At 46.0% G+C, this 15,203-nt stretch overlaps 1 protein-coding gene across 4 annotated transcripts in view; it reads right to left on the minus strand.

Annotated features, from left to right (window-relative positions):
• Nucleotides 1–15,203, minus strand: part of CYRIA (CYFIP related Rac1 interactor A) — a 91,661-nt gene that overhangs the window by 15,509 nt on the left and 60,949 nt on the right. For 2 of the 4 annotated variants that reach the window (XM_042464309.1, XM_042464323.1), the window contains 2 exons: nucleotides 14,568–14,647; nucleotides 55–176 (listed from right to left, as the gene is read on the minus strand). In XM_042464309.1, coding sequence (XP_042320243.1) covers nucleotides 55–176; nucleotides 14,568–14,637 — 192 coding nt within the window. In that variant the 5' untranslated portion in view covers nucleotides 14,638–14,647. Of the gene's footprint in view, nucleotides 1–54; nucleotides 177–14,312; nucleotides 14,393–14,567; nucleotides 14,648–15,203 lie in introns of all 4 variants that reach the window. The other 2 variants (XM_042464316.1, XM_042464329.1) reach the window with 2 other exon arrangements.

Here is a 15,203-nt window from a genome sequence, read left to right on the forward strand (position 1 = left end):
ATCTTTTTTTTTCTTCTTAGAAAAGCTTTGGTGTCACTGTATGGTTTAACGCACATCTCTAATCTCTTGTCCAGCTCCTTTGTAAGACTGCAGGTCGGACAGCATGCTTTCTGAATCCTGTAAGACAGCATTGACTTGGTTCCATACTTCCCTTTCTCCATCTGAAGGCTGAGCATCTAAGCAAAACATACAAAACAGGTATTTTAAAAAGTGTTGGAAAGGGTATGAAAACACAATTAACCTTTGCAGATTACAGTACACTGGTGCTTGATTTATACTTCATTAGCCAACAGACAATTCAGGTGATGCTTCACTAGTTTTCAGACATATGCCTTGGTTTTCAGGTCAAACATAAGTAGGATTACTTATATTTGCAGGATTATTGTTCTGATCTACTCTCCAAAAGGCAGATTGTTTGCAAAGAGAAAAAAAATGGACACTGATTAGTTTAAACAAACTGCAGGGCAGGCAATATCATGGATGCCAGTCAGTCAGTATGTTGGATATACTATGAAAAATGTAGGTCCAAAACACACAGGCCAAAAGAAGCAGCTTCTGGCTACTTTGGGGACACGGTGTTTAGGTGATGCATGTCGCCAAAGAGGTCAGAAGCCACTCCGATGCCATTCTCTGGCCCAAAGGACTGGGTCAAAAAGGAGCCATTTTAATTCGGTTCCTGTGGCATGCATCTTGGGACTGCAGGTGGTGGCCCACTTTGGGAGTGGGTCATGCAATCGCCATGGTGCCAGCCCAAATGCAGCCAGAGGCTGCTCCTTCCCAGCCGTCTGCTTCGCACCATAGCCCCAAACCTTCCTAATGGGCATTTCTAGTCAGAAGTCAATAGAATTATGTCTGTACTCAAATGATGCTAGAAAATGCTATGCTAAGACCAAATGAAAGAGAATCTTCTCCCACTCATTATAGTTCTGTGTTACCCCTGTCTATGACCTAATCACCCGCAAATGGCTAGAAATAGAAGGTCAACCTTCACAACATCAGATTTAGAAAGAATACAACAAATATCAATTGATTAAAAGAGCTTGCTGAACAAATGTGGGGGGGGGGGGGGGGAGCAAAGGCACAGATTTACAGAAAAACTGTGTACAGGTTCAAATTAGCCAATTATTTAAATTACTTAAATAATTAGCTAAATTAACTGTGTGTGTATATGTGCCTCCAAGTTGCCTGTCATTTTATGGTGAATCCCTGAATTTGATAGGCTTTTCTTAAGCCAGGAATACTCAGACATGGTTTTGCCAGTTCCTTCCTCTGAAATGTAGCCTACACGATCTGGTATTTGTTGGCAGTATCCTATCGAAGTGCTAACCAGCACTGATCCTGCTTAGCTTCCCACATCAGATAGGATCTGGCACCTTTAGGGTATGTAGGCAGCTTAAGTGCTTAACTATTGGTAGCCCATTTCAAGGTGCCTTCTTTCTGTTCCTCTTGTTCTTTAAACCATTCAAACAAAGGGCTCTAATCTAGGAGAAATGGTTATTCTACCTCACTGGGAAAATGACTGGGCCAAGAAAGCTGCCTCTCTATACCATTTGAGCCTTAATTTCAGTTAGATGTTTGCTTGCAGCTGAGTACTTGGTGTTGTATTCCTTAATAAGTTACTGCCCGTTGGGGTGGGCACTGAGAGAGGATTCATGATCCTTACCAGAAACAGAGCACATTAGAAAAGGAAGCTTATCTCTTTCATCCCCAAAGCAAATGGAAGCTGAAACCATTCACTTCTTGCATGCAAAGGTACACCTAAGAAAAGCTTTTTTAGCAATGGCTTCTAAATGTAGTGAAGAGACATCACTCTTTCCCCTCCTAACAGCTTTGTCATGGCAATTAATAGCTAGACACTTCTTTTCCAAAATTTCCTTATGGGCCTCCAGCTGAACTACAGTAAACACATAATACAGTGTCACTTACTGCTGGGAAAATAGTATGCACAGGATTCTTGTACTTCCAAGACTAATTAAGCAATAGAAGTTGTAGCATAAGCTTTCATAGACTTGGTCTATTTCAGGCCAAAGTCTATGAAAGCTTATGGTGCAACTTCTTTTGTACAGTTTGTTTCCGAGGTACTACAAGATTCCTTTGCAAACTAATATTCTAGACTAACACAGCTATGTCTCAGAACTATACCCCTGCTGGGAACAGATGCATTCAAAAATTTTCAGACATTCATGAATTCACAGTCCCATTCTAGCCCAGGGTTAAGGGATGTGTGGTCCTCTGGGTGTTGCTGGGGCTTTAGCTCTGTATGTTCTAGTCATCACAGCCAAAGTTCAAGGATGATAACAATTGTAGACCAATATCTGAGGGACCACACATGCTCCAATCCTGCTCTGGCCTCTCAATGAGCAATACCAAAATTACTTAAACTGGCATTGTCTGCTCAACTCTAACATGATACAACCAGAGGCGATTTTTTTTTTTAATGATGGTGGTGGGAAACCTTATGCTTCAGTTCTTTGAAAATACATTTGGTGTACTGATGTACTCAAGAAGAGTGTTTAGAATATGAAGTCGAAGGCTTTTAGGAATGGCATCCATAGTTTTTTTGTGGGGTTTTCGGGCTATGTGGCCATGTTCTGGAAGTTTATTCCTGACGTTTCACCAGCATTTGTGGCTTGCATCTTCAGAGAAGTGTTTAGAATAGTTGTCCACCTTATTCTATATTGAATGATGTGGATAACTATTTTGTATCAGTGCTTGTATCAGTGTATCATCTGTCAATGGGGATGCTTGGACTGAGAGTTCCTGCATGGGAGGGGGTTGGACTGGATGGCCCTTATGGTCTCTTCCAACTCTATGCTTCTATGATTCAAAGGAAATTCATGAGCATATGATGCAAACATTGTGTGACAAGTGCCTGTCATATTCTACTGAGAAGAAGTGGTGTGCCAACTTTTCACATGAAGATTTTGAGACCAAAGATGCAGCAAGGTCTGGGAGGCCATCAGCAGCATTAACTCCTGGAACTGTTGAGTGTGTGATCAGTGAATCTCAGCTAAAACATTTGCTGAAACACTAGAGATATCTCAGGAATGCATAGGGTTTATAAATCATGAGCAGTTGGCTATGCAGAAGCTGTCAGTCAAGTGGGTGCTGAAATGGTTGAATGCTGACGAAAAAAGAAATTCAATGGATACCTTCAAGTTGATTTTGACACTTCAGTCCCTAGTCTGAAACAGGATAGCAACATGTGCTTTTATTGCCAGTAACAGTGTACATGAGAAAAGCTTAGAAAAGTTACTTTTTGGACAACAACTCCCACATTTGTCACGTGTTATATTCCAAAGTCATTTTCAATGAAGTACTCACTTAGAACAGTAATGTTCTTGATGATGGTGACAATATAGATTACATTTTAGAAGAGGTCCTATAACTCTCAGCATTCCTCTGCCTGCATGGCCAATGAGTATGAGTTATTTGTGTATGTACTGTATGTATGTATTTATGTATGAAGTATTAAGTATGAGTATTTAGAAACTCTGGAAGTTGCAATCCAAAAGAGGAACTTTCAGAAGCTCTATTCATGGGCCAAATTATTACTTACGAAAAGCTCAATATGTAGCTTTCTGCTTCATCTAGGGTTCCCTAAATCAGACATGATGTGTGTTTATTTAAGATTCCAAAGCCCTCGTATAACTAGGCTTGGAGATCAATTTTGGGGACTGCAAGAAGGACTCCCCCTGAAGATCAGTTTCTTCCAACTTTATACACATCAAATGAAGGGCTTCTAACTTTTAAATGCAGCTGTAAAAACTACCAGTACACATTTTATGAGAAAAATGCCTGCTGCACAATAGCCTTAAGTGTTCAGAATTCAGCTTACTGGTTATTAATTTTCGGCAGGTACAAGGTCTAAAAAGGCCTAAAGAGATCCTTAGTTTTAACAAGATTCATTGTGATGGAATTCACTGCAGGTGCAAACGAAAGGCTTTCATTAGGAGGGAGAACTGCAGAACCCAAACCGAGCTAAGGTTCAGCCCCGCTGCCATCATTTCAGCAATGTTGTATGTCAGGATTTGGCTGGTGAAACAACTTTAAAAACATAATTCTAATATTTTTATTATGTGTGTGTGTGTGTATATGTATGTGTGTGTGTGTGTGTGTATGGACAGGTTACTCACCTGTAACGGTATTTCTTCGAGTGGTCATCTGCGAATTCATACAAATGGGTTTCACTGCGCCTGCGCAGTGCTGTTCGGATACTTCTAGAATCACTGGGCAAAGTACACTTTGCAACATATAGAAACTTTTTGGCGGTAACCCCGCCCCCCCCTCCTATAAAGCCCCGGTTCCCGCTCTTTTCCCCAGTTCCAAATTTTTTCCGCCAAGTAGGCGATGTAAGACAGAGCCAAAGTGAGCAGGACACCGAGGGGAGGATGGGCGGGATTTGTATGAATTCGCAGATGACCACTCGAAGAAATACCGTTACAGGTGAGTAACCTGTCCTTCTTCTTCGTGGTCTCTGCGAATCATACAAATGGGTTTAGACTGACAAGCTTAGGTATACGGCGGAGGGAGTGTCCTGAAACCCAAGCTATGGTAAACCAAGTAAATTTATTACAACAATAAACTGTGAACCATAAAGAGTCGTACTGTTTTTTGTACAACACTCAGTGCAAACATGACATGTAGGGCATAAAGAGGGCATGCAGGGTCACGCACGACCATACCCAAAGGCATTGCGCAAGCATAAACTACAATAACAGTGAATAACCTCTGCAGAACTGAGGAGAATTTATAAGGTTATGCAACTCAATGTCCCTGAAAGCGAACACAAGTGAGCACATTATAGACCAATTCAAAGGTACAAACAAGTCATCAATGCAACCCAGAAACCAAGACAGCCCTCCCAAAGGCTGCGTCCCGAATTGCCCTAGTGTCCAGTCTATAGTGTTTTATAAAGGTCAATGGCTGGGACCAGACCGCAGCCTTGCAAACATCATCTAACGGAATGCCCGCTAGAAAGGCAGAAGATGCCGCAACCGCCCTGGTCGCATGCGAGCGGACCTTGACCGGTATCGGTTTCCCCGACAGTTCATAACAAAGGCGGATGGTGCTGGCCACCCATTTCGAGAGTCTCTGGGGCGACACCGGCAAGCCCTTTCTTGGTTCCGAATAACATTGGAAGAGTCTTTCGGAACGGCTCGAACCCATAGTCCTGTCCAAGTAGAAGGCCAAGGCTCTCCTAACGTCCAGCATATGGAGGCTACGTTCCTCCACCGTTGTCGGGTTCGAAGCCAAGGTTGGCAACACAATGTCCTGACACATGTGGAACAGGGAGACCACCTTAGGTAGGAAGGTGATATCAGTCCGGAGCACCACCTTGTCCTTGTGGAACCGGAGGAATGGCTCATCCCTCCGCAGGGCACAAAGTTCTCCCGCCCGGCGAGCCGAAGTGATGGCCACCAGGAAGACTGTCTTCCAAGTTAATAGTCTTAAGTCCGTTGTGGCCAAGGGCTCAAAGGGCTTGGATTGGAGGGCGGACAACACAATCTCCAAGCTCCAAGCCGGGGCAGGGAGAGAAACCTGGGGGTAGAGGTTATTACACCCTTTTAAAAAGTTTTTTTACCAAGGGGTCCCTGAAAAAGGAAGGCAAACCATCATATTGAAAATGAGAACAAATAGCAGACAGATAACATTTGACGGATGTGAGACATAGCCCCGCATCCAGCAATGACATCAGAAAGTCAAGCACCACTGGCACAGTGATGCTCTCTGGCGATAGATTCCTTTCAGCAAGGAAAGAAAGGAACCTCTTCCATTTGGAGGCATAGGATCTCTGAGTCGCAGGCCTATGCGCGGCACGGATCACCCTCCGCACCGAAGGTGTCAGCGCCGTTAATGCAGGAGCCTCCAAGCCACCATCGGCAGCGAATCGATGTCGGGATGCCGAACCCTCCCCCCTTGGAGAGTGAGAAGGTCCAGCCTCGGCTCCAGCCGGAGAAACTCGCCGTTGGAAAGGTGGAGAAGCAGCGGAAACCACGGTTGTCTCGGCCACCACGGGGTGATGAGGATCGCATCGACTCTCTCCCTCGACATCTTGGACACCACCCTGGTCAGCAGCGGAAACGGGGGGAAGGCATAAATCGTTTCCCGGGACCAATCGAAGGCGAATGCATCTCCGAGAGGACTCTCGTGTCGCATCCGAGAACAGAACTGGGGACAGTGAGTGTTGGAGGCTGTCGCAAACAGGTCGACCTGGGGGGCTCCCCACCTGCAAAATAGGTCGCCGACTGTCTCTGGGTGAAGCCGCCACTCGTGGCAGGTTGATGTTCTGCTGAGTTGATCTGCTAAGATGTTTTCTTCTCCTGGTAAGTGAATCGCCTGGAGAAGGATGTGTCTGTGGATGCACCAGTCCCAGATCCTCAACGTGATGTCCAGGAGAGTTCTGGATTTGGTGCCTCCCTGTTTGTTGATATAGTACATTACCGTTGTGTTGTCGGTCCTGAGCAGAATCACTTTGCCTGTGACGGTAGGTTCGAATGCCTTGAGAGCCTTTTCGACAGCCAACATTTCGAGCGCGTTTATGTGAAAAGCACGCTCCTGCAGGGACCACTTTTCTCTCACACATAGATCCCGAAGGTGTGCACCCCAGCCTTCCATGGACGCATCCGTCGTCAGGGTCATTTGTGGTTGGGGCTGGACGAAGGGCATACCTATGCACACGTTTTGGGAGTCTAGCCACCATAAGAGGGAGGAAGTCACGGCCCTCGGTACGGTGAGCCACTTGTTTGGTGAGTCTGTCAATGGGTTGAACACGGAGAGGAACCATGATTGAAGCGGCCTCAGGCGCAGTCGTGCCCATGGGGTGATGAATGTGGTAGAAGCCATGTGTCCCAATGCAACCTGGATATCCCTGGCCCTGAGTCTCCTGCTCAAGTGGACGGTGCGCACTGCAGTTGACAGGGCCTGAAAGCGGTCCTGAGGAAGGTAGGCTATAGACTCTTCGGAGTCGAGCACGGAGCCGATGAAACGGACCTGTTTGGATGGGGTCAAGTGGGACTTCTCCAGGTTGACTACCAGTTCCAACTCCGACAAGAGGTTTAGAGTGAAGCAGATTGCGTCCTGGAGCTCCAGTCTTGACGGGGCTGTCAGCAGCCAGTCGTCTAGGTAAGGAAAAACGCTGAATCCCCTCTGATGGAGATAGGCTACCACTGGGGCCATGCACTTCGTGAAGACTCGAGGAGCTGTGGCCAAACCGAATGGGAGCACATTGTAGTGGTAGGCGACGGAGCCAATGGCGAAGGCGAGGAACCTGCGGTGGGATTCCCTTATCCCAACGTGAAAATAAGCGTCCTTCAGGTCCACCGTCGCGAACCAGAGGTCCTGCTGGAGCAGAGGCAAAATGGAAGCCAGCGTTACCATGCGAAAACGTCTATATTTTAAGAAAGAGTTCAGTTCCCTTAAATCCAGTATAGGTCTGATTCCTCCATCTGGTTTTGGAACCGTGAAATATCTGGAGAAAAAGGCTTTGGGCCATAAATCCGGAGACAAGGGAGAGATGGCCCCTTTTTGAAGGAGGGAGCGCACTTCGTCGAGAAGGGTGCCCGAGGGGGCAGTAGAGATGAAAGCTCCGGTGGGCGGGAGCTCTTCGAACTCGAGGGTATAGCCCCTTCGGACGATGTTTAAGACCCAAGAGTCGGAAGATATGGAGGCCCATGTGGTGGCAAAGGGCCTAAGGATGTCAAGAAAAAACAAACTAGAGGAGGCGAAGTGCGCTGGGGATCTTCATGCCCTTTTCTTCCCCTGGTCGGGCTCCTGTCGGCGGTTCTTTCGGTACCGAGACTGGTTGCGACGGCCCGAGGAAGAGGACTGCTGAGAGGGGTAGCCCTGCCGCTGTGACCCCTGTTGATGGAACTGACGTTCCTGATAAGGGGACCTCTGGAACTGACCTTGGTGGTGTTGCCAGGGACGAAGGCGCTTGCGGAAGGAAGAGGGGCCCAGTGTGGACATGCCATGCTTGCGAGCGGCCACCTTCATGCGGAACTTCTTGTTGAGCCGCTCGTCCGTGTCGGCATGGAATAACCCCGTACCGTCGATAGGCATGTCCTCGATCGTGGACCTCACGCTCTGATTGAGGTCCGAGCCGCGCAGCCAGGCATGCCTTCTCAACGCAATGGAAGCCGACATAGCCCTTTCAACGCATTCCGTGACGTTCCTGGCCGCAGTGATCAGCCAGCTGCCAATCGAGTGAGTCTCATCCCTGATCTCGGTCAGGGTCCTCTGTACCTCATCGGGAACGTCCGGCACAATCGGGGAGATGCCCTCCATCAATGTCTGGACATAAGCTCCCATGCAAGCGGTGTAACTAGTGGCCTTCGCCGCCAGTGCCGCTGCTGCATATGCCTTCTTGGCCAGGGCGTCTATCTTTCTGGCCTCTTTATCAACCGGTGAGGTGGTTTGGCGCTGGGTGGAGGTCTGTTGAGCTCCTTCCACTATCGCTGAATTCTGGCGAGGATGCGATATCAGCCACGGAGCATTGGGAGCCGCGACCTTGTATAGCGACTCGATCTTCCTTGGAGGCCCGAGAGGTGACGAAGGGGAGTCCCAGGAACGCTTGAGGATCGTTTCCAAGGATGGCAAAAACGGGACACACGGAGGTGTTGGAACCCGGCCATGGACCAGACGTTCGACTGGGTCTGCTGCATCCGCGTCCGGGTAAACCAGGTCGATGTCCAGGGCCCTGGACATCTTAATGATGTGCTCCGCGAAGGAACGGACATCATCCGATGGGGAGGCCGCCTCTGGGTAGTGGAGATCCTGCGGCGATTGATGCGGGAGGTCTTCCACATCTGAAGGGTCTTCCGTCCCGACCGAAGCATCCGCCTCGGAATCGGAGGACTCCACCTGGACAACGATATCGCGTCTAGGTCTATCAGATGGTCGCGGTGCCGGCTGGAGCAAGGCAGCTCTGGAAGCTGGAACGGAGTCCCGCTGGCGTATTTCCAGCTGCGAGGCCTCTCGGGGACGATCACGGGGGCGATCGCGAGAGGGCACCCTGGACATTGTGACGTCCCTGGACACCTTTAGGTAGAACTGGTCTGCCTCGGAGTCGTAGAATATACCATCATCAGCGGGCACCGGTAAAGGAGACAGGGGAGCTGGCGATGGGGACCTCGGGGGCCGTTCACTCCGCGCTGGAGAACGAAGCGCTGGGGATGGAGACCGCGAAGGCAAATCCCGAGAAGGAGATCTCGAAAGCCTGTCCTGGGATTCTTCCTCATTCGAGAGGAGAAAGGGCACGGTTGTTGACGCCGAAGGTCCCGGGGTCGACAGAGTTCGCTGAGCCTCCCAGGGTGAAGGTCTATCGGATACAACCGACAGGGTGTCTCGCCTTGGAGAATCCTTCCGGATGCGGGGGCGGGTCAGTGGCTCTGGTTCCTTAGTCACCTCAGGCTCCTTGTGAGGGCGATCCTTAAGAGTGCTTTGACTTCTTGGAAACTGTAGCCTCTGAAGCTGAATCCGATGCCTTCCTCTTCTTGGATGACGCGGAGCCCCGCGGAGCATCCGGAGGGAAGAAGGGGATAGGCGACTCCGTGAGCCTTCCACCCGGTCTGGGTGCATCCTCCTTACGGGGGACTGTCTTCGCCCTGGAGGAGGTGTCTTTGGCGGTACCTGATCCCTCTTTCGGGTCCGACGGAGCTTCCTTGCGGGACTTATGCTCCGGTGCCGGCCGCGAGGTCTTAGAAGGGGTCTCCCGTCTCCGCGACGAAGTCGATGCGGCGGCCATACCCACAGACCCAGATTTATGCGGGTGCTTGGTGGGCTTGGTGGTGGCACTGGGCTTGACAGATCCACGGGCCACATCAGCCTCAGTGTTGGGCTCTCCGGAACGATCGGAAGTTGACAGGGGCGCACTTGACGGGCCATCTCTGGCGGAAAGAGCTGCCGACACAGGAGCCACAGGGGCCGAAGACGGGCGAGGATCCCCTTCCCGGATCTTACCCTGGGCTATCGCTGAGGTGAGCCGCGATTCCCGGTTCTTCCTAGCCTGGGATGACATGGATTTGCAGAGGGAGCAAGACTTAACATCATGCTCCTTCCCGAGGCAGAAGAGGCAGGAGGTGTGGGGATCCTGCACCGGCACTTTTCCCCCCGCAAATATCGCACTTCTTGAACGGAGGAGACATCGCTACCGAGGTCGCCAAAGCCAACACGAATTCCACAATCAAGGTCAACAGTCCAGAAGTCCAGTACACGGGGGTAGAAGAAACGCCAAAGTCCAAAAAACAGTCCGAGTCAAAAAAAACCAGTGATCCAAACGAGCTAACAAGAGCGAAGTTCCAAACAGCAGCCAAACGCGGCGGAAAAAATGGAACTGGGGAAAAGAGCGGGAACCGGGGCTTTATAGGAGGGGGGCGGGGTTACCGCCAAAATGTTTCTATATGTTGCAAAGTGTACTTTGCCCAGTGATTCTAGAAGTATCCGAACAGCACTGCGCAGGCGCAGTGAAACCCATTTGTATGATTCGCAGAGACCACGAAGAAGATATATATATATATATATATATATATATATATATATATTGTATTTGTATACAGTTGGTCCTCTGTATCCTCCAATTTTTAATCCATGGACTCAAGCATTCAAGGCCTGGAGTCCTAGAGTAATTTTGATCATGTACATGGGCTGAAAATGTGACCAGGACACAGAACCCAAAACTGATCTAACAACGGGTGAGAGTCAAGTCTAGGGTCTAAACAAATAAGGTTTAATCTGCACTGCAGAAATAATACTGTTTGACACTGCTTTAACTGCCATGGCTCTATATTATGGAATACTGGGATTTGTAGTTTTGTGCAATATGTATCCTTCTCTGTCAGAAAGGCCTGGTACCACAACAAACTATAAAGCCCAGAATTCCCTTGACCCATGGCAGTTAAAGCAGTATCAAACTGTATTATTTCTGGAGTTTTGACCTGAGATTGTTAGGAGCAGATAATATGCTTCATTTCCATATTACTGTAATTATATCTCCAGTAGAGCCCTATTACTTCTTTACCAACCTGTGCAGAGCTGTCACTCATTCCAGTAGTAAAAAATCAAGTTTAGCAATTAGGGACAGTGCTATAGTGGTGGCAAAACCAGAGATTGGGAATGTTACTTTTTCAGGTTAAGACACCCAGGGCCCCCTAGTCAGCAATGTCTATGTTGGTTCAGTGGTTCTGGGAATTGCATTGTAAAAGGTAACTTTTCCAGGATCAACAACAAACCTTCCCATTATCTCACACAGATAAGGGCTTAGCCACTAGATGTAGAGGAAGAGGGAAAAGAAAAAGAAGATGAAGGGAAGGTTCATCACAGAAGAGAAGGTCTGTTCTGCCTCTTTCACTCTCTGAAATGAGCTTCTGAACTGACAGACAGCCATCAATCCTTTCCCAGCCACCCAGGAAACTTGTAAGGACTTTAGCACAGCTAAACATGTACAGCAAATTTTTGTGCATACATGGATAAAAATCCCAGGACTCCCAACACCTCAGTTCTGAAAGATTGTTTAGTCTTTCATTTTTCTGAGGAGATGATTTCTGAGATGGAGAGGGTACTTTTCAAACAAATCTCGAGCAATCTGTCATGACATATATCTTACAAGAAGACTGCACTGTAAAAAATTTATATATATATATACTTGGAAGTCATTTTGAAACTTGTTTCCTTAGATACAAACTTCTCTCACTAAGCATTTACCCTCTTACCTCTCAGATCCCACTGACTTTTGGGGGCTGATGGTTTTTTAAATATCTCCTCCACACAGAAATATATATATATATATATATATATGTTGCTGTTATGTTGCTTTTGAAAATTTCCACCCTTTCTTTCTCTCTCTGAACACTCAGAGATTCTACAATATTCTAATCAGATAAATGTTGCCTTTGATATCAAGACAACATACAAATTCAATAAATCAATCATGTAACTGGTACCTCTAGATTAGTGGTTATTAATAGATATAGATATTAATGCACTATGGGAGCAGTTGAAAGCCCGTGGAAGGCTAAAAGTCTTCTTATTTTTGTTCTGTTATTGTTGTGTGCCTTCAAGTTGTTTCTGACTTATGGTGACTCTAATGCAAACCTATCATGGGGCTTTCTTGGCAAGATTTGTTCAGATGAGGTTTGCTATTACCTTCCATTGAGGCTGAAAGTATGCGACTTCCCAAGGTCACCCAGTGGGTTTCATGGCCAAGCTGGGCATTGAATCCTGGTCTCTGGAGTCATAATCCAACACTCAAGCCACTATGCCATGCTGGATGTACTAAAAATCCTCTAGTGATGGTTTAAACTACACTTTACAAGGCATCCTGTCACAGCATTTGTTAATAAATGGTTAGTTCCACAGCAGAAATGGCTCCTTGCTGATGTTGAGCAATCCTGACATTATTTATCTACAGACAGTCATAGGTAATCTTGTGCAAGGTTACCAGGAGGCTTTGAGGAAATGCAAGTATTCAGACAAATTTATTCATTTATTTTTGATATCTGAAAATTGAAACAGAATTGTGGATTAAAACAGACCAAGTGGCCCTTAGAAAGTTCATTCCATAAAATGTTAATTATGAAACATGGCAGCTTTTGCTGAAAAGCAACCTACACCTGTTTTGTCCATATTTTAAAATGTACTATATAGGAAACAAAGCTGGGGTGTAATATATCTTTAGGGATGAAGGGAGTTTAGTGGACTTCCTGGTAAGTTTCCAAATCAATGCTCAAGTTACATGCATGTAAACAGTAAGGAGAAAGACTGTATTAGCTGTAATCCGATGAAAGATGTGATTAGAAAATTAACATGCAGAGTATGTTAATTACATTTCACCAACGTATGTTAATTACATTTCACCAACTGATCAGTACAGAACTAAGAGAAATGCAATCAAGGGTCCACTTCAATTATTATGTTTTCCTTTGTTTTACACGTAATAAAGGCAATCCTACTGATTTATATGTCGACAGCATCTACCCCATCCAGGTGTGGCCTGTGACCTCCCCAATGCCCATAAAGATACCATCTCCCTTACTGTCAGCTGAATAGTGCTGTAGACAGTTTAGAAATGTGCCAAACAACGTGCTCCTCAGTTCTTCCCTTTGTTAATTTACTGGGCCATGTAGCTGGGAGAAGCACACAGTAAGAACTCAACATGCCAGGATGGAGGTTTAAACCTCCTCTTTCTCACATGCAGAGATTTCAGGTGTGGGGAGAAAGGCAATTGCAAAGAGTCCACAGATCAATTCTCACCTCACTACAAACCTACATGGGCCACCCCTGCTCACCCAACAGTGCTCACAAATACCCAAATCTTCCTCAGAGCTTTCTCCACGTCACATCACTTGCTGCCATTTTGGGAAGGACAAAAATAGAGGCATGAGGGGTATTGTGGGACTCTGATGAACTTTCTGTATGGGACTGGGTCCCTCCCCCAGATTTTGGGGGGTGTCTTCTATGTGGCTCAAAAAACCCTCAAATCACACCAAAAATATCCTTTTTTTAAAAAAAAAAAAACTTGGGAGTTGGTAGGCTTTGCAGTACAGGTGGTAGGTGGGTCACGGGCCACAAAACAGGGATCATGTGTCCTCCAGGCCATACTTTGTCCACTCCTGATCTAATCCATTACTTAGGTTTATCCTCCACACCTAAAATATTAATTTAGATCTCTCATAAAATGTTGAAGAAATCAGACAGAAATATGAGAAATCTCAGAATTTGACTCTCTCTTTTTATATGATACTTAGATTTTGAAACACTAGGGAGAAAAAGGCGTCTCCTCTCATATATACTAGGCCTAAGAATATTCTATTAGTCTGTATCCATTTCAATAAATTGTTAAAAGCAAAGCCAAGCAAAGCTCAATACAGGCCAATTTGTACAGATTGTAGTGAGGGGAAGAGAAGAAGAGGGCAAGCATATGCCATTGAGCTCCACTCATCCTCTCCCCATAGGAAAACCCAGGAAGGAAACTCAGGTCTTGAGAATAATCCATTAAGATTCACTAAAGCCTTCTGTTCTCTGTAAATAGTAACAACAATATTTTAAGATGGATACCACTGGACCAAAGAGTCACCTTCCAAGAATACAAAGGCAATGCCAGCCCATTAGTCAAGCACTTTTTAATTAAAGCTGAAAACAGCAAAAAATGTGGTTGGATTCTGAACAATCCAAGCAGCTAGCATTTGGGATTAAGCAAGAAAAATACATGTGCGGTGCACTGCACTTCTTGTTTATTTGTTAATAATACATGCAATTTATCATAGGAATAAAGAACCCGAGAAAATGAAGCAAGCCAGGCAATGAGTTTTGCTCACTTTCAAAGTCAAGGAAAAAAAATGGCCCTTGATCAAACTCTGTGCAAGTGAGAACTTTTAAAAGATTTCCCATTTGGTTCCTGGAAAATAGAAAAGGAACAGGAAAAGTGCTCAGACAACAACTTTTGAATACATTAAGTTAGATCATTTGCATTGCTTGAACATGTTTATCTGTCAAAGCAAATCAGGCTTAAACATTCCTTTCGCAACCAGTTCTTAAATCAGGGGAAATGATGTTCCAATCTTTGAACTTACTTTCAAAATCCAGGAAAAAATGTGGGTAGTTTTCAATTTCCCTGGTAAGGACTTTAAGAAGATTACCCATACCAGCAAACCTAGTGAATGCAACAAAATCATAAAGAGTTATATATGCAAAATTAGAATGTTGAAAAAAGTAAGGGCTTGACATGCACTGCTTTTTCTGATTGAAACAATAAAACTTACGTTGTATCCTAAAGCTATGCTGAAAGTGAGTGCCATACTAAAGACCCACTGGGAATTCTTCAGTAATTGTGTGCAGAAGGGCACCCAAATAATAAAAAGGGCAGAAATTCAACTTGGTTATTGGGACTGAAGACACAGAATTTTTGAGAAAGTTTTAAGTACTGTATTTTCTGGTGTATAAGACTAATTTTTAACCCAAGAAAATCTTCTCAAAAGTCGGGGGTCGTCTTATACGCCAGGTGTCGTCTTATAGGGCAGGTGCTGAAACCTCTGAGCTGGACTGGAGAATCTGCACTACCGTTCTGATAGTCTTGGAGACAGGAAGGGCTGGGCAGGCAGGGAGAGCTGACCAATCCAAGCAGGCTTTGTATACAACAAGTTTTTCTGCTAAGTAAGTGCATGCCATAAGCATTTGAATTAAAATTACCATATTGAAATCAAATCTGA

The sequence above is a fragment of the Sceloporus undulatus genome, chromosome 1 (genome assembly GCF_019175285.1).
Source record: "Sceloporus undulatus isolate JIND9_A2432 ecotype Alabama chromosome 1, SceUnd_v1.1, whole genome shotgun sequence".
In the NCBI taxonomy this organism is placed as follows: Eukaryota; Metazoa; Chordata; class Lepidosauria; order Squamata; family Phrynosomatidae; genus Sceloporus; species Sceloporus undulatus.